At 35.6% G+C, this 21,627-nt stretch overlaps 1 protein-coding gene across 9 annotated transcripts in view; it reads right to left on the bottom strand.

The window, feature by feature from the left end:
- Window positions 1–21,627, bottom strand: part of BCKDHB (branched chain keto acid dehydrogenase E1 subunit beta) — a 406,736-nt gene that overhangs the window by 186,081 nt on the left and 199,028 nt on the right. For all 9 annotated transcript variants that reach the window (XM_077162317.1, XM_077162311.1, XM_077162313.1 and 6 more), the window contains exons 7-8: window positions 4,351–4,448; window positions 3,717–3,827 (exon numbers count right to left, since the gene is read on the bottom strand). In XM_077162317.1, coding sequence (XP_077018432.1) covers window positions 3,717–3,827; window positions 4,351–4,448 — 209 coding nt within the window. The remainder of the gene's footprint in view (window positions 1–3,716; window positions 3,828–4,350; window positions 4,449–21,627) is intronic.

Below are 21,627 nucleotides of genomic sequence, written 5' to 3'. Positions count from 1 at the left end.
AGTTTATATAATGAAAGAGGATTCTACACAAAGAAACTGATATAAATAATTTCTCCTTTCTTTCTTCCTCCCAACTCTCCTCTCTTTGCTTTCATGATTACCAGTTGGTGATGTTATCAAATTTGTGTTTTACTATAAATTGCTACAACTCCTTTTTGGATGTACAAGGTATATAAAAAAGTAAATTAAGTTGTAAAAATTCCTGCCCTGATCATCTATTACTACTACCAACTGCCTCAAGATAAAACATCAGAGCTCCACACAGAAGCATAATTCATACTAAAAATACAAACTCCAGGATATATGTCGCAAACAAAAAAATCCTCTCTGGTAGGCTATCAGCTCCAGTTTAACCATAATCTGAAGCATTTGGCTATTTGAATGAAAACCTGTGTTTGAATTGATTTGACAATGCCTGCAAAAAGTATTAAATTATTATTTTCATGCAATTATGAAAAACTGTTCCAATTATGGCAACTACTAATATAAGGGCTGAAAATATTGTTGAAACATATTTGTAACAATGTCAAGTGTTTAGATAGTGTCAAGCAGCACATCAACAGAAGCACTTATTATAACAAATCTTAAATCTTAAATCTTCCACTAAGTTATAAAACAATCTTCACCTGAAACCACCTATATTACTACTATGCCTTATATAGTAGGAAGATAGCAACAGTATCAAGCAATATCAGGGGTAAATAATTGGAAGGGAGGGACAAGAGATTAGGGAAGTTTTGATTTGATATTCCATGAGGCTGTTTATCAGTTCTTTATCTCTTTGGACCAACGATAATTGTCTAAAATTGAGAGTGCTATTATTTGCACAATCAAACGAGGGCACTTTAAGTCATGGTTTGTTTATTTTGGACAGTATCCATGATGCCCAACAGATGGAGGGGGCCAAAGGGTACAATGGATGAGAAGTTGAACAGTGTTTGGAAGGTTGTTCTTTGCGTACAATCCTCTTTCATTATACCAGCTAGTTGCATTTCTGTATGATTCTGGAATGTAGTTTCAGGCCCTTTAGGGCTCTTTTCAACTGGAAAAGATTAAAGAGAAGACTAGAGTATTCTACTGATTGAGAAAGTGATGCATCAGACTTTTGACTTGTTAGTGTATATCATATATATACTATATATATATGTAATATATATACATGATGGAATATGTTGCAGTTGCAAAAAGAAATAACATTGTGAGGCATGCAATGAACTGAATAAACTTGGGGACAATGTGTTGTGCAAAATAAGCCAAAAACCGAGGAAGAAATATGTTATAGGCTCTTTCATAAAATACGCAGAAGAAAATTGGAACCCAGACTGTAAACTCTTATAGCTGCCATACTTAGTCCAAAGTTGTAAGTGTATTTCTAGAATCTGACACACAGAGATATATATGTATAAGCTGGTATTTCCTTGGAACCTTGAATAACTCTGTGACATCTAAGATTACAGCTGGGGCTCTGCAGCTCTGAAAGTCAGCCTTGCTACATAGAATAACAGTTAAAGTGAACGAAAAAGAGATCAGACTTCAGTTAGAGATAAAAACAAAACAGATCTGTTTGGAACTAAGGTAATCAGAACACAGGGTAAAGATGATAGTGTATGTACTCTAGAGCTTCACTTACTATATGAGACTAAAGGCAGAAAAGTTTTCTGTAACACACAATCCAAATCAACCTGTCTGGATAGCTTATTTAAACAAACCAAACACAGAGCCCAGAACAGGAACAAGGTCTTGTGATTCTGTACAGCTTAATGTAATACCTGGAAACATCCCAGGCTATGACGGGCTGATAATTAAAAAGTACTGGCAGAGTCCCTTGAGGGACTGGTGAAAAAATATGGAACTATTAAACTTTTCCATCTTGGAAACCTCTCATGAGCTTTCAAACATTAGGGACCCCAAGAAAATAGGCAAGCCTTTGATTCTGAGGCTTGCCCTTATAAAACATTTCTGTAGTGGAGAAGCTACAATGTCTATAACTATGCCTAAGAGCTGCTTCCAGAAAACCTCTTCAGTTGCTCAGATGTGGCCTCTCTCTCTAAGTCCAACTCTGCAAAGAAAATCATTACCCATTCCCTACTACATGGCACATAACATTCAGGGATGAAAGTCTCCCTGACAACATGGGACATGACTCCTACAGATGAGCCGAGGCTGGCACCATGGGACTGATAATGACTTCCAGACCAAATGGGGGAAAAGAAAGGTAACAAAACAAGATATCAGTGGCCAAGAGAGTTCAACTAGAGTCCAGAGGCTATTCTGGAGGCTACTCCTATGCAAGCTTCAGCTAGATATTGCTAATTGCCATGGTTTGCCAAACCCCAGCAAACATCATTCCTATTAACCCTAAAGAACACTGAGGGCTCTAACTGAGACTCTATAAAGTTTCATGTACTAAGTTTACTTTTCTGAAACCCATTACCTCCAGAGGGTTCCTAGTCCAGAAAAGTCCTGAAACCCAGAAGAGTCAGCCTCTTCAAGAATATCACCTAATAGCAACCCTATATCCTATATCATCATCAACATCCCTTTGCAACATGAAAAAGTTACAAAGGGCATAGCCCAAAGATCCTTATAGAGTGGGAGAAGGACTACAGGAGAAGGAGGAGTTATAACACAAAAGATGGGATTTAACAAATAAAGTATGGTTGCTGAATCACTATATTGATATTTCTTTTAACTTCCAGTGTTTTGGAGTAGCTAGAAGGAAAAACCTGAAACTGTGGAATGGTAACCCATATCAAACTATAAAATCTGTTCTATAAAACAAAAACAAGAACAAAAACACACCTATGCTATACCTTATAGCAGTAGGAGCTGCAGATTATTTTAATATAACTAACCTAAGAATTAGCCTAGAAAAGCCATGATAATGCCAGAGTTCTAAAAAACAGTAAATGTAAAATATCCTACATCTTACGACTCTTTTGCTAGAGTAGTGAATCAAAAGAATAAAGCACAATGCATATAATTGCTACTTAACTTTAACTGTTAAAACCATCATAAAAAATGAGCATAACCTTCCTTATATACTACCATGAGAATAGATGCACTTTAATTTATCTAGTCATTAATGTCAAAGATATCAATTGTAAATAAGTAAATGAGAACAAAACCATATTATTAAGAAGGGACTATGAATCCTAATCAGGTCAAAGCTCAAGAGGAAAATGCAAATCAGAGTAGCCAAAAAAATATGACATACCAGTCAAATTGTAATCCATAGTGTTAAAGCCATATAAAGTTTTATTTTTAAAAGTTAATCATGTCCATCTCTTTTGGAGAGAAGACAAATGAAAATTCAGCTAAACCAATTACCTGACTAAATTAAACCTAGCTTATTGGATCATAACCAACAAGAACTTAAAAGCATGGGTAGCTTCTACATTCTTTATTTGTTTTACTCCATTACTCGCACAAACTCAACCTGAGCTGGCTGCATGAAGGACACAGTTTGGTAATATTTTAAACAGAGAAAATTATGGGGATAAAAAGAAACCCTAAAATGATTTGTTTCCCTGGGCATCACCTAATTATCTGGCACACATTCCTTTCACAATATAAATTTAAAAGCTTTAAATCAGTTGAAAATGCTCACAAAGCTCATATTTCAAAACAATTCTTTACAAATAATCCAACAAATCTGGCACAAGATTTTTAGGATATGACATACATTTCAACCATGAGATACATCATATTCATACCTTGCAAACTGTATCTATATCCCAAGGTACTATAGTCCTCAGATCAATGATTTCACAGGACACACCAAGTTTTTCTTGAGCCATGGAAGCTACTTCTCTGATCACATGAACCTGAAGTAGGGAGAAAATACACAGTGAATGACTACAAGGATTTTGGCCTGAAAACCTAGTTGAATTTTAACATCAATAAACATAGTGTTTAAAGTCAGAATTCCGAGACTAGGCCCATACATGAGTTCATCTGGCCGACAAAGTAATCACAAAAGATGGCTGGGGTTGCGATGAAAAAAGGAGATAATGAGTACAGCAACAAGGAACAAGGATAAGTAATAAGTGCTTAAAAGAAACAGCATAAGGAATAAATTTTTGTAAACCATGTAAGGAATATGTCTTTCTAAACCCCCAATATGTTTTTTATGACCTCACCATATGCTTATATATTTTACTATGAAGGTCCTATTCACCTCCCCTTCAATCAGAAATCAGTACCAGATATAGATATAGCACCCAAACTAAATAGAGATATAAAGACATCATCTCCAAACATCATCTTCAATTCTTCATAGTATTATGGTTAAAAATAAGAACTTTTAAGCATAACATGAATATTAACAATGGGATAAATGCTACTGACCTGAGTGCCCCAGGCAACTAGAGTAACATCACTCCCTTCCTGTATGACTTCAGCCTGGGACAGTGGGATGTTATATGGCTCTACAGGAACCTGTTCCACTGAATATATAACAGGTGGAAAATTAAAGGTTAATTATTTTTTCTCATATAACATTTGTACATAAAAGAATATAAGAACTTCATTGTGGCAAAGCTTTATTTTATTTATTCTTCCCCCAAATTCCAAAAGCTACTCATAACAGAAATAGCATTTATGCTATGGCTCCACAACATGACTATACAGATGAACAAGTACAATATAAATGTATCAGCTATTCTGGAACACAAAAAAGACTTTAAGTAAAACTAAGGAAATCTGAATAAACTATGGACCTTAGGCAATACTACGTATCAATATTTGCTCTTTAATTGTAACAAACATACTACATTAATACAAGATGTTAATAATAGAGAAAACTGTGAGGGGGTATATGAAAACTCTGTACTATCTATAATTTTTCTGTAAATCTAAAACTGTTATAAAAATAACAAGTTTATGACTTTTTAAATATATCTGATAAAACTAGTTAGAATGAAATAAGCTCTCAGATACGCTTTCTATCAAGCAGCAAGTTTATAAAGGGGGAAGAAAACAAACAAAGCCACACAGGACCAAATTTTTATGCACATTTTATTTTTGCAACTTGTATCTATGTACTCCATCAATTATAGCAGCTGACACCACCTTAGTTTTAAAGGTGACTACTGTAGACTTCAAAGGGATAAAACCAAATCAGTTCTACCAAAATCAACAAGAGGAGTAAGCAACTGGTATCCTAGAAACTATTTTAAAATTTATGTGCTCAACCAAATACATACAAGCAGACTTGCCCGAATCTTAGAGGAAATTGTAAGTGAATTTTTAAAGGAAATTGAGTAAGGAGTAGGTGAAATTGTCCAATTATTCTGGGAAGTCTTCTTAAATACTTATGTGAGGTCAGGATAATAGTGGAAATGCTGGGGAAAATAGTTGTTCCCTTTCTGTCATTTTCCTCATTGTTTTTTATTATTGTTACATTTTTTTTTAATTCAAATAGTACAGAATTGTAAAATAAAAGTTAAAGGCTTTCTCTGCTTCTGAATCAGCCTTTGCACCTCCACTGCCCAGAAGTAGTCAATGTTAATTTCCAGGATATCTGCAGTAGATAGCTATCATTCTTTCTGGCACCCAACCTTCTGAATCCTTTCTACATTTAGTAAATCTCCCAACTTATGAAGCAGGGCCCTTCATCCAATCTCCCAACTTATGAAGCAGGGCCCTTCATCCACTACAGAAGTGAGTTCCACATACTTTTCCAGCCTCTGTTGCAACAAAGGCACAACACTAGGGTCCTGCCAATCAAATGTACCACACCGGACTCTGAATTGGAAGCTGATGACACAAAAGAGTACCAATTGTTCAGAATCCACTCCAGAGTATTGGCAATAGTGGAGGCAGATCCAATATCTGGCTCAGTGGTATCAATGATTCAAACTGTAGTATACCCACTGATACCTGCAGGGGCATTCTTTCAGAACCAGTCATGCAGTGGGACTTGGGGTATTGCATCCACCAACATAGCCTCTATGCCTGCTTCTCAAGCAATCCAGAGATTTGTGAGCTATTTATTATCTTCAATTAAATATGTTCTGACTTATACTAACATGAGTTGTTTTCATTTGCTTAAAAACGCTCATTTGCAAAGAACCTCAATTAAGTATTTTGTCAGATATTTGCAATATGCAAGTATCTACAGAGACAAATGTAAATCATTTTTTTTTTTATAAACGGAATCATTTTGTACACATTGTTCAGGACCTTTATACAACAAACACTTTCTTCACTTGGCCACATCTCCATGTCGAAATACAGTTTTTGAAAATCATACTTATAAAAAGAAAACTATCAAATGTTAATAGTACTGTTACCAGTAATGTAGTAGGGAATTTTATTCTTTGAATTTTTGTATACTTCTACTCCAATGACATTTCTATAACCAATGCCAGCAAGAGCTGAATATTTTTTAAATGATTGATACAATTAAATAGAGAAGAAATATAAAACAGTAGAATCTATGAAACTACTTTTGTGGGTAAATCTCAAGCAGAAGACAAGTATTATGTTGATTAACAAACCTGAAACATAGCATTTTTAAAAATTATTCTGTAGCATACAAACTCTATGTTGAGTTAGGTACTTCTATTGTCTAACCAGGGGTACACAAACAACAGCTTGCAAGTCAAATTTTTGTAAAGTTTTATTAGAACACAGCCACACCCATTCACTTGCATATTATTCTATGGCTGCTTTCACCCCCAACAGCAGAGCAAAGTAGTTGCAATAGGGAAGGTATACAGTCTGTAAGCCTAAAAGATTTTCTTGTCCCCCTCTACAGAAAGAGCTTGCCAACCCTAATCCTAAACAATGCAGTCAGAGATTAATTCCAATCCATTAAGTTTAAAGCTAATATTAGATAGATGGATGGATGGATGGATGGATGGATGAATGGATGGATGGATGGATGGATGGATGGGCAGATGGATGGGTAGGTGGATGGACAGATGAACAGATGGACAGACAGACACACAGACAAGCAGACAGACATATTCAACTACAGTATTATGTGTTTTACTTAGCACTCTCAATTGCTAAACAAAATGAGGGTCAAGAACAACCCTGACGTCCTCTAGCAAACATACCAAAGGTAGCACACAGGCTCTCTGCCATCACCAACTCCTCTTTACCCTGGTAGCAAGATCTGCATGCCAGCAGACAAGGCTTGATGTCAGTACACACTTAGTGTCTTGCTTGTAAGTCAGTGGCTGCCGTTAAACAGTCCTGTCTTTCTGCCTTGTAAATCAGTTGCCAACTGGTAACTAGCAAATCCCAAGAACACACAACACTAAGGACTGGTATGCCAAAAGAAATGGGTTAGCATCTTGGTTTATGTCCTTTGAAAAGCTGTCAATGAGGGACTAACTGCTTCAATGTATTAAATAAATTACTCAGAATAAGATTTTATTTTTTAAAAATTAATTAAGGGACAACATACCAAGCAAAGCTTTAAGCCTATCAAAAAATATCATTGAGAGAATTAGATCCAGGAAGACTCTCATGTTGACAAAAACAAACAAACATAAAACAATTCTTAGATTTGTATAAATTTCATCTTGTGAGCAACAGGAAAAAGAATACAATTTTAATATGTTCTTTTATTTAAACTTAGGCAAAAGATCACACGGAGCATCATTCACTGTTACTTTTTAGTTATATTAATTTAAATGGTACTTATTCCAAAAGAAGATTATTTCAATAATCTGTGGTCATGTGCTTTTTGAAAGAGCATTTAACAGGAGTTTGGGCAGAGATCTTCACATCACAGATTTCAATTTTCACAGTAGTGGGAAGAATTGAAACCATTCTATTTTATCACATGGTGATAACATTCAAATCTTAGCACTAATGAGTATTCCACAAAGAAATCCTTCAATATCAGATATATATTGATGAAAACATATGAATAGAAAAATAAGAAATCTTTCCAAGGCCAAACCAAAAAAGATGCAATTGTTTGCTCAAATATCAGACATAGATATTTTTTAATGTTTTATTCTGAATTAATTTCAAAATTACAGAATATTTGCAAAAAATAATACAAACATCATACAGAAAACTCCAGTACACCTACATTCTCCCAAATATTCAGATTCATCACTTTTAACATTTTGCCACATTTGCCATACCATCTTATCTATCTCTTTATTGAAAAATTGATCAATCAATCGATCTAACTACCTACCAATCTGCCTTTATTCTTCTTCTCCTTCCAGGGGTCCCATAAAGTGCACATTGGTATACCTGATGGTGTCCTACTAGTTCCTCAAGCTCCGTTCACTTTTCTTCATTCTTTTTTCTGTTTCTTAGAATTGAAGATTTCAATTATCTTATCCTCAAACTTACTCATTCTTTTTTGTGACAACTCCAGTGTGCTGATGAACCCCTGGAGGGAATTTTTAATTTCTGTTACTATGCTCTTCAGCTCTGTTTGGATGCTTTTCATATTTCCATTTTTCTATTGATACTCAATTTTTTAGTTCATCTTATCATTGTCCTGATTTCCTTTAGTTTTAGTTCATGTATTCCTTGAGTTCTCTGAACACATTAAGGATCTTTTTTTTTTAAGTCTTTATCTGACGAGCTGTTTGTTAATAACCTGGTCATTCCCAGAAACTTCAGGTATTTATGTTACACCTTAGATTCAGATATAGAGCTCTGAAACTATGAAAGTCAACAGTACCCCATACAAGAACTGCTTAAAAAATTGAAAAAATGATCAGACTTTGAGTAGAGATATGAATGAAGTTGATCTGGATAGGACTAAGGTAAATCAGAATACAGGGTAAAGGATGATATTGTTCATATTTTAAAACTTCAACTTTTATATCAGACCAAAGAGAGAGATGTTTATTTGGCACAAAATTTATATTTTGGGTAGTGCATTTCCTAATTTAACTTGTGTGGTCAGTTTAGTTGAACACCATAAGTACATGGAGTCCTCGATAGAGTGTGAGATTTTGCTAGTTTATCCAGGTTAGTGTGATGCCCTGATATATCCCAGAGTAATTTGGGATAAAGAAGTATTTGCAAAGTCCCCTTGGAGGACTGAGGAGAAAGGAGGAAATATTCAACTTCCCCATTTGAAGAATTCCTGATATTCTCACAAGCAGTGGGGACAACTAAATCATTAGGACAAGACTTGATCTTGGGATTCTCCCTTATGAAAATTATTCCTGCAAAAATAAACTAAGCTTATTTAAAATTAGGCCTAAGAGTCACCCCCAGAGAACCTCTTTTGTTGCTTGGATGTGGTCTCTTTAACCAACTTGGCAGGTGAACTCACTGCCCTCCCCCTACATGGGTTAGGACTCCCAGGGGTATAATCCCCCCGGCAATGTGAGACAAAATCCCAAGAGGAGCCAGGACCCAGCATCAAGGGATAGAGAAAGCCTTCTTGACCAAAAGGGGTAAAAGAGAAAACAGACAAAATGAAGTTTCAGTGGCTGAGAGATTTCAAACAGAGTCAAGGGGTTACCTGAAGGTTATTCTCATGCATTATATAGATATTCCTTTTTAGTTTATGGGGTATTGGAGTGGCTGGAAGGAAGTACTTGAAATTGTTGGGTTGTGTTCCAGTTGCCTTGATTCTTGAAGACAACTGTAAAGAGATATAACTTTTATAATGTAACTTTTTGATTGTGAAAACCTTGTGTCTGATGCTCTACTTACCCAGGATATGGATATATATGTAAAAAAAATGGATAAAAAATAAATTAAAAATAGGAGGGACAAAGGGTAAAATAAATTGGGTAGCTGGAAATACTAGTGGTCAAAGAAAGGAAGGGATGAGGGGCATGGTATGTATGAGTTTTTTTATTTTTCTTTCTTATTTCTTTTTCTGGAGTGATGGAAATGTTCTGAATACACAACTATGTGATGATACTGTGAGCCAATGATTGTACACCATGAATGGAATGTATATGCGTAAAGATTTAGCAATCAAAAAATACTTTTTAAAGAGGTAAGGATAAAAAATAAATAAATGATAAGGAGGGATAAGGAGTAAAAAAAAATTGGGGTAGACTGAAATACTGGTGGTCAATGGGAAGGAGGGGTGATGGTTATGGGATGCATGAGTTTTTTCATATTGCTTTTTATTTCTTTTTCTGGAGTGATACAAATGGCCTAAAAAAATCATAGTGATGAATACACAACTATGTGATGATATTTTGAGTCACTGATTGTATACTTTGGATGGACTGTATTTGGGCAAACATATGTCAATAAAAACATTAAGAATAAAAAACCTTCATCTGCAATGTCCTGGGTTTGAACCTCCTCACTGATAGTTTCTAATCCTTTAATCTTCTCCTTTGCCTGGGCCAACATTTCCAGGTTCCTTTTATGTCTTGTAATCTTTTGTTGAAACCTGGACATTTTGATATTTTAATGTATTATCACTGAAATTTACAATCTAAGGTATCTGTTCCTTGAAGTTGTATCCAGCTAATATTATGACAGAGACTTGCTTGAATTCCAGAATCTAAAAAAAGAATTTAAAAAAATAAGGAAGAAGAGGAAAGAAAGAAAATGCCTTTTGTAGTGTTTCCAGATTGAGTTGTGCAAGTGCTCACTTTCAGAGGTCATCCATACAAAGGAGAGAATAGCTCCAGGCTAAACCATAGGGACCTCCCTGACCCTTCTGCTTATGCAGCCTTGTTTTAGACATGTATATGGCTCTAGGAATTCCCTCTTTACACAGATACCAATGCCCGCTCTTCCCTAGGAAATGGTTTCCTCAAAGTTCTGGGTACTGTCCTACAGCCACAAATCCCTTGACCCAGGCAGCCTCTTGACTGTTCTCATACAGCATTCTGTAGGTAAGCTCTGTGAATTTCCTACATGCAGGCAAGTTCTGGAACAGCAAGTTCTTCAGGTCACAACCAGAAAGACCAGGCCTGACACACAAGTTCCCAGTATGTGTGTGTGCTGGTGTGAATCTATTGTGTACTCCAGAAAAGCCAAGTTCTTTAATCCTCATCCATAATTGCTGAGTGGGATCATTTTGATTGTTTCCTTGGAGATATAAACTACCTAATTGTGGATGGTAACTTTTGATTAGTTGGTTTCCATGGAGATGTGTTTCCGCCCATTCAAGGTGGGGTTGCAGGCAGGAGTCTGATAAGAGGAAACCATCTGGAAGGAGCTTTAGAGCCAACAGAACCAACAGAGCCCACAGTGCATATGTATATGTATAATATACATTTGTCCATTTAATATTTATTGTGTACCTTATATATATCCTGACATCAAACAACATGCAGGGATATGACATTTTAAAAGGCAGTCTTTTAAGTATATACCCTTAAAAGCCATATACTAGTAAATAGCCAGAGACCTTTGGAGATTCATAAGGAAAAACACCCTTAGGAAAGCCTTATGAAATGAGAAGATAAAGCTAGCAGACGTTGCCATGTGCCTTTCCAGCCAACAGAGGTGTTCTGGACCCACTGCTCTTTCTTAAATAAGGGTATTCTTTTACAGAATGCCTTAGTTTGGACATTTTCATGGCCTTAGGCTGTAAACGTGCAACTTAATAAATTTCTCTTTATAAAAGCAATTCAGTTTCTGGTATACTGCATTCCAGCAGCTTTTACAAGTTAAAACAGTGCACTAGAGTTATTTTTCTCCCTCTGGAACTAGAACCAGGAATCTGCACTGGACCACATCTGGCTCTGTATCTTGCAGTTGGGGGGGGGGGGAAGGGGCAGCAAAGATACCAGGAGATCCCACTGCTTTTAAGGGCCTTTTTCTTGATTTTGTGCTTACTCTGTTATCTCTCAGATAAGATCAACTTTTTAATTCACAGTTGTAAAATTTCCACGTATATGCTTCTTTCTTCACTTATATTCATACTTCCTATTCACTTATAGACACATGGCATGAATTAGCTCATGCTGACTCTATTATATTTCCCAGTCTCCTCCTTTATTCCTTCCAATTTTCTTTCAATTTGTTTTATTGCTTATAATTCATCTTAAATGCATTTTGAAATATGGTAGGGTAGATGAATAATATAACTAGTAAATAGCCAGGAATGGTACAAACCAACTGTTGGGGGAATGTCAGTGACCAGACACACAGCATACATCATTCTAGACCAGGTAAAATGGCTGAGATCCCACACAGAACTATAAGTCCCCTAAGCTGTGAAGGTTGATGCCTGTCCCCCATGGGCACAACAGGAAGTTTCTCTGAGAGGAAAGAAAACAGACTTTATTAGCAGCAAGGGATTAACTCAACCAACCTTCAATTACAGAATTAACAAATTCTGACTAATGAAAACAGGTGCCCAACATATATAAACCAGGAATAAGCACTAAAGGAATCAGTTATTGCATCCACAGAGAGGGGCAGTGCTAACAGAAAAAAAAGAGGCTTGATAAGTTGGACAGCACAAAATACTAGAAAAGAACTGGACCCCAAGAAAAGGTAGCACATAGAGTCCAGAGATAAATAGAGCCATGTGCCAACTCAAGCTCTTGATTGACAAACCAGACGAGCAGGGATCTAGCTCTGAACAGGCTGTTTTGCTTTTTTATACTCCTTAAATAGTTCATTAGATAAAACTGGAAGCACTCTCAGGCTCCACCACTGCCCCACAAGGGCAGAATTCAGCTTGTTTGTTTGAGGGATAAAGTAACTGGTCAGTGAAAGGAATTAATTCCCTAAAAGGGGTATCTTCCCCAAGAAAAAGGGGACTGGACTGGCTGAAGTGGATTGAAATCATATAAAACACTTCCTTGGGTCATAATGCAATGAAGTTGGAAATCAATAGCAGCAGAGGGTCAGAAAATTTATAAATATATGGAGGCTAAACAATATACTCTTAAACAACCAGTGAGTCAAGGAAGATATTACAAGAGAAATTGGTAAATATCTAGAGCAAATGAAAATGAAAACACAATATATCAAAATTTATGGGATGCAGCAAAGACTGCATTTCCCTCAGAGGGAAATTTATTGCCTTAAATGCCTATATCAAAAAAGAAGGAAGAGCAAAAATCGAGGAATTAACAGTTCACTTGGAAGAACCAGAGAAAGAACAGCAAACCAACCCCAAAGCAAGCAAAAGGAAAGAAATAATGACACTTAGATCAGACATAAATGAAACTGAGAATAAGAAACAATAGAGAAAATCAATGAAACCAGAAGTCGGTTCTTTGAGAAAATTTTTAAAATCAATGGACCCATAGCTTGGATAACCAGAGAGAGAGAGAGAGAGAGAATGCAAATAAATAAAATCAGAAGTGAAAGAGGAGACATAACCACTGACTCCATAGAAATAAGGAAGGTAATGAGAGAAAACTAAGAGCAACTATATGCTAATAAACTAGATAACGTAGATGAAACGGACAACTTCCAAGAAAGACATGAACAACGAACACTGACTCGAGAAGATATAGACAACCTCAACAAACCAATCATAAGTAAAGAGATTGAATCAGTCATCAAGAAGCTCCCAAAAAAGAAAAGTCTAGGAAAAGATGGCTTCACATGTGAATTTTACCAAGCAATTAAGAAAGAATTACTACTAATCCTGTTCAAACACTTCAAAAAAAAAAAAAAAAGAGGGAAAGATACTTAAATCATTCTGTGAAGTCAACATCACCCTAATATCAAACCTAGACAAAGATACTATAAGAAAAGAAAACTACAGACCAATATCTTTAATGAATATAAATGCAAAAATCTTCAATAAAATACCTGCAAAATTAAACTAGCAGTACATTAAAAGAATTATACACCATGACCAAGTGGGATTTATTCCAGGTACTCCAGGTATGCAAGGTTGGTTCAACATAAGAAAGATTAATGCGATACACCATATCAACAAATCAGAGTGGAAAACCATATGATCATTGCGATTGATGCAGAAAAGGCATTTGACAAAATTCATCATCCTTTCTTAAAAGTAATTACACTTCAAAAGATAGGAACAGAAGGGAATTTCCTCAACATGATAAAGGAAATATATGAAAAACCCACAGCTAACATCATCCTCAATGGGGAAAGAAGCTTTCCTTCTCAGATCAAGAAGACAAGGATGCCCACTGTCATCATTGTTATTCAGCATTATGGTGCACGTTCTAGCCAAAGCAATTAGAAAAGAAAAAGAAATAAAAGGCATTCAAATTGGAAAAGAATAAGTAAAACTCTTACTGTTTGCAAATGACATGATACTATATGTCAAAAATCTCAAAAAATCTATATCAAATCATTTTAGCTAATAAAGGAGTACAGTAAAGTGGAAGGGTATAAGATCAATACCCAAAAATCAGTACTGTTTCTATACACTAGTGATGAGCAATCTGAGGAGAAAATCAAGAAAAAAATTACATATACAATAGCAACCAAAAGAATAAAATATTTAGAAATAAATTTAACAAAGGATGCAAAAGATCTATACATAGAAAACTATAAGAAACTGCTAAAAGAAATCATGGAAGACCTAAATAAACAGAAGGGCATACCACGTTCATGGATTGGAAGACTGAATATAGTTAAGATGTCAATTCTACCCAAACTGATTCACAGATTCAATGCAATACCAATTAAAATCCCAACAACTTACTTTGCAGAAATAGAAAACCCTATAACCAAATTTATGTGGAAGGACAGGGTGCCCCAAATAGCTCAAAATACACTGAGAAAGAAAAATGAAGTGGGAGGTCTCACACTACCTGACTTTAAAGCATATTACAATGCTACAGTATTCAAAACAGCATGCTACTGGTATAAAGATAGATATGCTGACCAACAGAATCAAACTGAGTTCTCAGAAATAGATCCTCTCATCAAGGACAATTGATATTTGACAAGTAGATTGGTTAAGCTAATCCACCTGGTATGGAGCAGCCTATTCAATAAATTGTGTTTGGAGAACTGGATTCCATATGCAAAAATAAATAAATAAAAATGAAAGAGGATCCATATCTCACATCCTATACAAAAATTAACTCAAAATGGAACAGAGACCTAGACATTAATGCTAAGACCACAAAACTTTCAGAAAAATATATAGGGAAATAGCTGATAAAATTTGTAAGAGGAGGTGGTTTCCTAAACTTTACACCCAAAGCATGAGCATTGAAATAAGAAAAAGATAAATGGGATCTCCTCAAAACTAAACACTTTTGTGCATCATAGAACTTTGTCCAGAAAGTAAAAAGGCAGCCTATATAATGGGAGACAATATTTGGAAACCACATACTAGATAAGGGTTTAGTATTTGGAATATATAAAGAGATTCTACAACTCAACATCAAAAAGACAAACAACCCAATTAAAAAATGGGCAAAAGAGATGAACAGACACTTCTGAGAAGAGGAAAAACAAATGGCTAAAAGGCACATGAAAGATGCTCAACTTCACTGGCTATTTAGGGAAATGCAAATCAAAACCAAAATATCATCTGGCACCCACTAAAATGACCATTACAAAAAAACAGAAAACGGCAAGTGCTGGAGAGGATGTGGAGAAAGAGGCACATTTATCCACTGCTGGTGGGAATGTAAAATGGTGCAACTGCTCTGGAAGCCAGTTTGGCATTTCCTCAGGAAGCTAAGTATAGAATTGCCCTATGTTCCAGCAACCCCATTACTAAGTATATATTCTGAGTAACTGCAGGCAAAGACACAGACTTTTGTGCACCAAAGTTTATTACAGCATTATTTACAATTGCCAAGAGATGAAGCTGGCAATTGTTCATCAGAAGACGGGTAATTAAACAAGCTGTAGTATATACATACAATGTAATATATACACCACTGTAAGACAGAATAAAGTCAGGAAGCATGTAACAACATGGCTGAAGCTTGAGAACATTATCCTGAGTACAATCAACCAGAAACAAAAGAACAAGCACTGTCTGGTCTCACCAATATGAACTAACACTAGTGAGTGTACTTTGAGAGTTGAAATTAGATTATCAGGAATAGAAATAGGGTAGGGATTGGGCATTTGGTGCTGAAGGAATACAGATTGTACAACAGGACTAATAGTAAAAGTTCAGAAATGGATAGCACAATACTACCTGATCATAGCACAATAATACGAGTACACTGACTGAAGCTAAATGTGAGTATGATTGAGGGAGAACAGATGGGGGCACATATGAAACCAGAAGGGACAATAGAGGATAAAGACTAAGATGGTAAAACTTAGAAATGCCTATATTGGACAATGATGGTAATTAAATGTACAAATATAAAAACGTTTTCGCATGAGGGAGAACAAATGAATGTCAACATTGCAAGGTGTTGAAAACAGATGGTATACAGGAAAAAGAACAATTAATGCAAGCTAGGGTCTACAGTCAATAGTAACATTGTAATATGCTTCCAGTGAATGTAACAAAGGCATTAGGCCATAAATAAATGTCAACAGGCAGAGGTATGCAGGAGGGGGTTGGGGATTTTTTGTGGAAGAAAATGAAACGTCTTCATATAGATTTTGGTGGTGAAGGCATGTCTATTTACTTAGGGTGGATTGTATGGTGTATGAGTAAAACTGTTCAAAAATGAACAGAGAGGAAAATGCAGAGATTCACTGTGGGTAGGGAAACTGAGAGGTGCAGGCCCTTGGAGGACGGGTAATGCGGTAGTTCTACAGGAGGCTAGGGGTGCGGTTGCCATATTATCCTGTAACTCAGCTGCTCAGTATATACCTGGATGAACTGAGTGTGGGGACATGAATAGACATTTACACAGTCTTTTTTATGACAGGATTATTCCCAATTCACAATGGATGGAGATAGCCTAAGGTATAACGGCTGAGGAATGGAAGGAAACTTATTCCTGCAAAGGAGAGCTAAGCTTACTAAAAATTAGGCCTAAGGATCACTCCCAGAGAACCTCTTTTGTTAGTCAGATGTGGTCTCTCTCTCCCTAAGCCAACTCAGCATGTTAATTCACTGCCTTGCCCCCTGCTACGTGGGACATGACTCCCAGGGGTGTAAGTCTCCCTGGCAACGTGGAATAAAAAGTCTGGGATAAGCCAGGACCCGGCATCAAGAGATCAAGAAAGACTTCTTGACCAAAAGGGGAAAGAGAAATGAGAGAAAGTTTTAGTGGCGAGAGATTTCAAACAGAGTTGAGAGGTTATCCTGGAGGTTATTCTTATGCAGTATATAGAAAATCCTTTTTAGTTTATGGTGTATAGGAGCGGCTAGAGGGAAGTAACCTGAAACTGTTGAGCTGTGTTCCAGCAGCCTAGATTCTTGAAGACAACTGTATAAAGATATAACGTTTACAACATGACTGTTTGATTGTAAGAACCTTGTGTCTGATGCTCCTTATATACAGGGTATGGACAGATGAATAAAAAATATGGATAAAAATAAATAAATAATAGGTGGTACAAAGGGTAAACTAAACTAGGTAGATGGAAGCATTAGTGTTCAATGAGAAGGAGGGGTGAGGAGTATGGTATATATGAGTTGTTGTTTCTTTTCTTTTTATTTCTTTTGCTGGAGTGATACGAATATTCAAAAAATGATCATGGTGATGAATATACAACTATGTGATGATATTGTGAGCTAATGTATGGAATGTTTTTACATCAAAATATATGTTTGTATGTTAAGTTTTTACAATGAAATAAAAAAGAGCCCAGTCACAGCCCTGGTTCTGAATCTGATTAATCTGCTGACCTTTAAAAAAGCACCATATTCTCTTTGTGCCCTGGTAACCCACCTGTAAATTGTGGAAGGTAGTGTGTCTGTATCTCCCACACTGAAGGACTGTAATGAAAGTCAATGCAGCTGGTCTTTTAGTTCTTAGGAAGAAAGTATTATAATTTAAGTATTTATAGAAAGTATTATAATTTAAGTATATAATTTAAAGTATTTATAATTTAAAATAATTCTATAATACAGTCATTAAGATTATAAAGGAAGCTTTCTTTCTAAGAATAGGTACTCTTACTCCTATTATCATTTGCTATATAAAATTGAGATATACAGGCATACCTCATTTTATTGCAGTTCACAGATATTGCCTTGTTGCAAACTGAAGGTTTGTGGCAACCCTGAGAAAAGCAAGTTTACCAGAGCCATTTTTTCAACAGTATGTGCTCACTTTGTATGTCTGTGTCATTTTAATAAAAGTATATACATTTTTTAAGACATATTGTCCTTGCACACAGCAGACTACAGTATAGTGTAAACATACCTTTTATATACACTGAAAAACAAAAAAAAATCTTATCACTTTATTGCGATATTTGGTTTATTGCAAAGGTCTGCAACTGAGCCACAATTTCTCCAAAATATGCTATAACCATAAACTAATATCATCTCTATACTACAGTTGTTATTTTTCTGAATAAATAGTCTTCTTTCAAATTTGAGGATATTAATTATGGCCACACTTTTTTGATAATTTTCACTTCTAGGCTAACAAGATTTCAGAGATATGAAAAGAATATATGACCAAAAAACTGAGTGTAATTCTTCCAGGAATTACTTTAGAATCATTCCCCAAACTCAGTTATATCCAATCGTTACCCCACCGTTTCACATTAAATTATTGAAAATCTAAAAGATTAACAATCTATATTGGAATGACCAAATCAACACACTAACATGCTATTAACAATGTAAAGCAAAACATAATAATAATAATAATCCAAGAAATAAAAAAAAAATTATGAAGATGGCCTATGCCCTCAAGGACATTACTGATGAATTATCAAAGTTAATTTTCAATAAATGAAAGAATAATTAAGCGTCAAACTTAGATACCACTCACCCCATGGAGACTATCGGAAGCATTTCTATAAGAAATCTCAGTGCCATAGGAACTAAACCAGAAAGGTCCCCTGAGAATGACCATGTGTAAGAGTCAAACCACATGACAACTTAGGTTCTTCAGGTCATAAGGATATCAAAGTTTTACTGACTAGAAGAACAAAATGAATGCAGAGATGGGTAAGACAAACTGGAACAAATGAAAAAAAGTAAAAATGTACATCTCCAAGAACAAATATTATAGATATGGATAGTGGAGTACCATATATGGACTACCAGAAGTCAAAGCAAGTAAGATGAGCACAATACCATATTCCTTCTGATAAAGACACAACATCATTTCTGTGATATTCTTGCCAAAAACCCATAACCTGAGTTTAATCATGAGGGAACATCAGACAAATGCAATTTGAGGGATACTATCAAAAATAACTGACCAAATGTCAAGATTATGAAAGACAAAAAACCAAGGAACTGTCTTAAAAGAGGCTAAAGAAAATTAATAACAAATGGAGACCTTGGTCCAGAAAAAGGACATTAGTGGAAATTCTTTGTACTTTTTTTTTCTTTTTTTTTTTTTTTAACATGGGCAGGCACCAGGAAACGAACTCAGGTCTCCAGCATAGCAGACAAGAACTCTGCCTACTGAGCCACCGTGGCCCATCCTGTACTTTTCTTGTAACCTTTTTGTTTGAACTCACTTCATAAAGGAAAGTAAAAACAAATAATTAATGTTAAATAAAATATGAGGCTGACCTGCCTTAAGTTTTCCACAGAATATAGGGAAAATAAGGTGTGATATGTTGGAGAAGTACACCAAGTTAAAAATGTCCTTGAAAACCAAAACTTTGGCCTTGAGTCAAGGGAAGAGGAAGAAACTTTGCATTGATGCTTCCTTATGTAACAAACTCTATTTTGGACACATTAATACAATTAAAGGAAATGAGGATATCAGTAACACTAGCTAACTGTAAAAGCAGCATAGCCACATTTGGAATTATGTTTGTGACCTTCTTATCTTCTAGCTGATTTCAGAGACATGAAGACATAGGACCTAAGTACATTCTCTGTGCATGCCAGTCAGGTTTTTGCTAGACTCTTGACCACTAAATAAAACTCAGTAAGCCAACAAGTTGTTTAAGTATAAATACAACATCAAGTCAGAACAAGCAAATAATCATCACATAACCAAGAGTTCTCACAGAGATACCTTTAAATATAACATTTTAAGATTTTAAATGCTCTTTATAAGTATTATTGTTTCAGAGAACCTACATATCTTTTTAATGAAATACTCAATGAAAAATAAAAAATGTGTCTATCATCTTCAACTGATTTTATATTAACTGTTTAAATATTAACTTTAAACAGAAAGCCCTGGACCCATTTCAACTCAAATGTTCTTAAATCCTTTAAATACATATATAACTAATTAGTTTTGAAATCCACATTCCCAGTTCTTTTGCACAATGAAATATATTAGACACCTTTTCAAAATAATATGCAAATATATTACAAAAGCATACATATGATAAATTAACCTTCATATGCCTTACAAAACTTCAAATGTAAATCATTACATTTTCCAGACTCATCTAATGTAACAAAAAAAGACTTTTATGAAGCTGCTATTCCATATTATGCATCAGTATATGTGGTAGTTAGATATGTGTCAACTTGGCTAGGTCAAGGTGCTTAGTTCTATTGCTGTGAACAAGAGCCCATGGTAAGTGAACCTCATCTGTTGCTGATTACATCTGCAGTCAGCTAGGAGGCGTGCCTGCTGCAATGAATGATGTTTGACTTAATTGGCTGGTGCTTATATGAGAGAGTGCAACGTAGCACAGCCCAAGCAGCTCAGCATACCTCATCTCACACTCACAGCTCAGCCCAGGCCTTTGGAGATGCAGAAAGAAATCACCCTGGGGAAGGTTGTTGGAACCCACAGGCCTGGAAAGAAGGCCAGCAGGGATCACCCTGTGCCTTCCCACGTAAGAAACAACCTCAGTTGAAAGTTAGCTGCCTTTCCTCTGAAGAACTAACGAACTAAATCCCCTTTTATTAAAAGCCAATCATCTCTGGTGTGTTGCATTCCGGCAGCTAGCAAACTAGAACAGTTTGAAACCTATATATATATAGGTTTCAAGACTTATCCAGTCCAAGGACCCATCTGGAGGCTGTTAGGTTTCTGGAAAGTTACCCTAGTGGATGAAACCATTGTAGAATCTTATATCTTGCCCTAGGTATTCCTTAGAGATGGCTAGAAAGGTTTTGGCTTGGGCCCGGCAAGTTATGATAGGTAGCAACATCTAACTGAAGTATGCCAAAGAGTGACCTCCAGAGCAGCTTCTTGACTCTATTTAAAATCTCTCAGCCACTGATACTTTATTAGATACTGACTAATTTTGAGATTTGCCCATAAGTAGGTAATGGCAACTACTGGCTACTGGATGAGATGATTACAAGATGCCACTGACAGTTTTATATCTACTTGTGAAAAGTAAATATATATGTAAATTACTAACGGGCTTAAAAATTTAGTGTTTTCTACCTATTTAACCAACCAGTCCAGGCAGACCTCAACTTTAATATTTTCATTTCTGCTGAACACACATTTTTATAATATAGAGGGAAACTCCTAAAAGGCTTTTTGTATACTTTGTAGTTCAAATCTGAAATTCTACAGATCAACACAGTATAAAAACATCAGCCATACATATCCCTACATGCTAGCCAATAGCTAATATCATTGACTGTATGGAAATTTTTTTTTTACTTAACATGTGGAAGAAAACCTTTAATTGCTATTGCAAAAAACCATCTGTATGAAGTAGAAAGTGGTTTCAATAACATTTGTAGAGAATATGTCCTAGAAACTACAGGTAACTGGT

This window comes from Tamandua tetradactyla, chromosome 5 (assembly GCF_023851605.1).
Source record: "Tamandua tetradactyla isolate mTamTet1 chromosome 5, mTamTet1.pri, whole genome shotgun sequence".
In the NCBI taxonomy this organism is placed as follows: Eukaryota; Metazoa; Chordata; class Mammalia; order Pilosa; family Myrmecophagidae; genus Tamandua; species Tamandua tetradactyla.
Note: the sequence above shows the minus strand (reverse complement) of the source record. Positions and strands in the feature narration are given on the sequence as shown.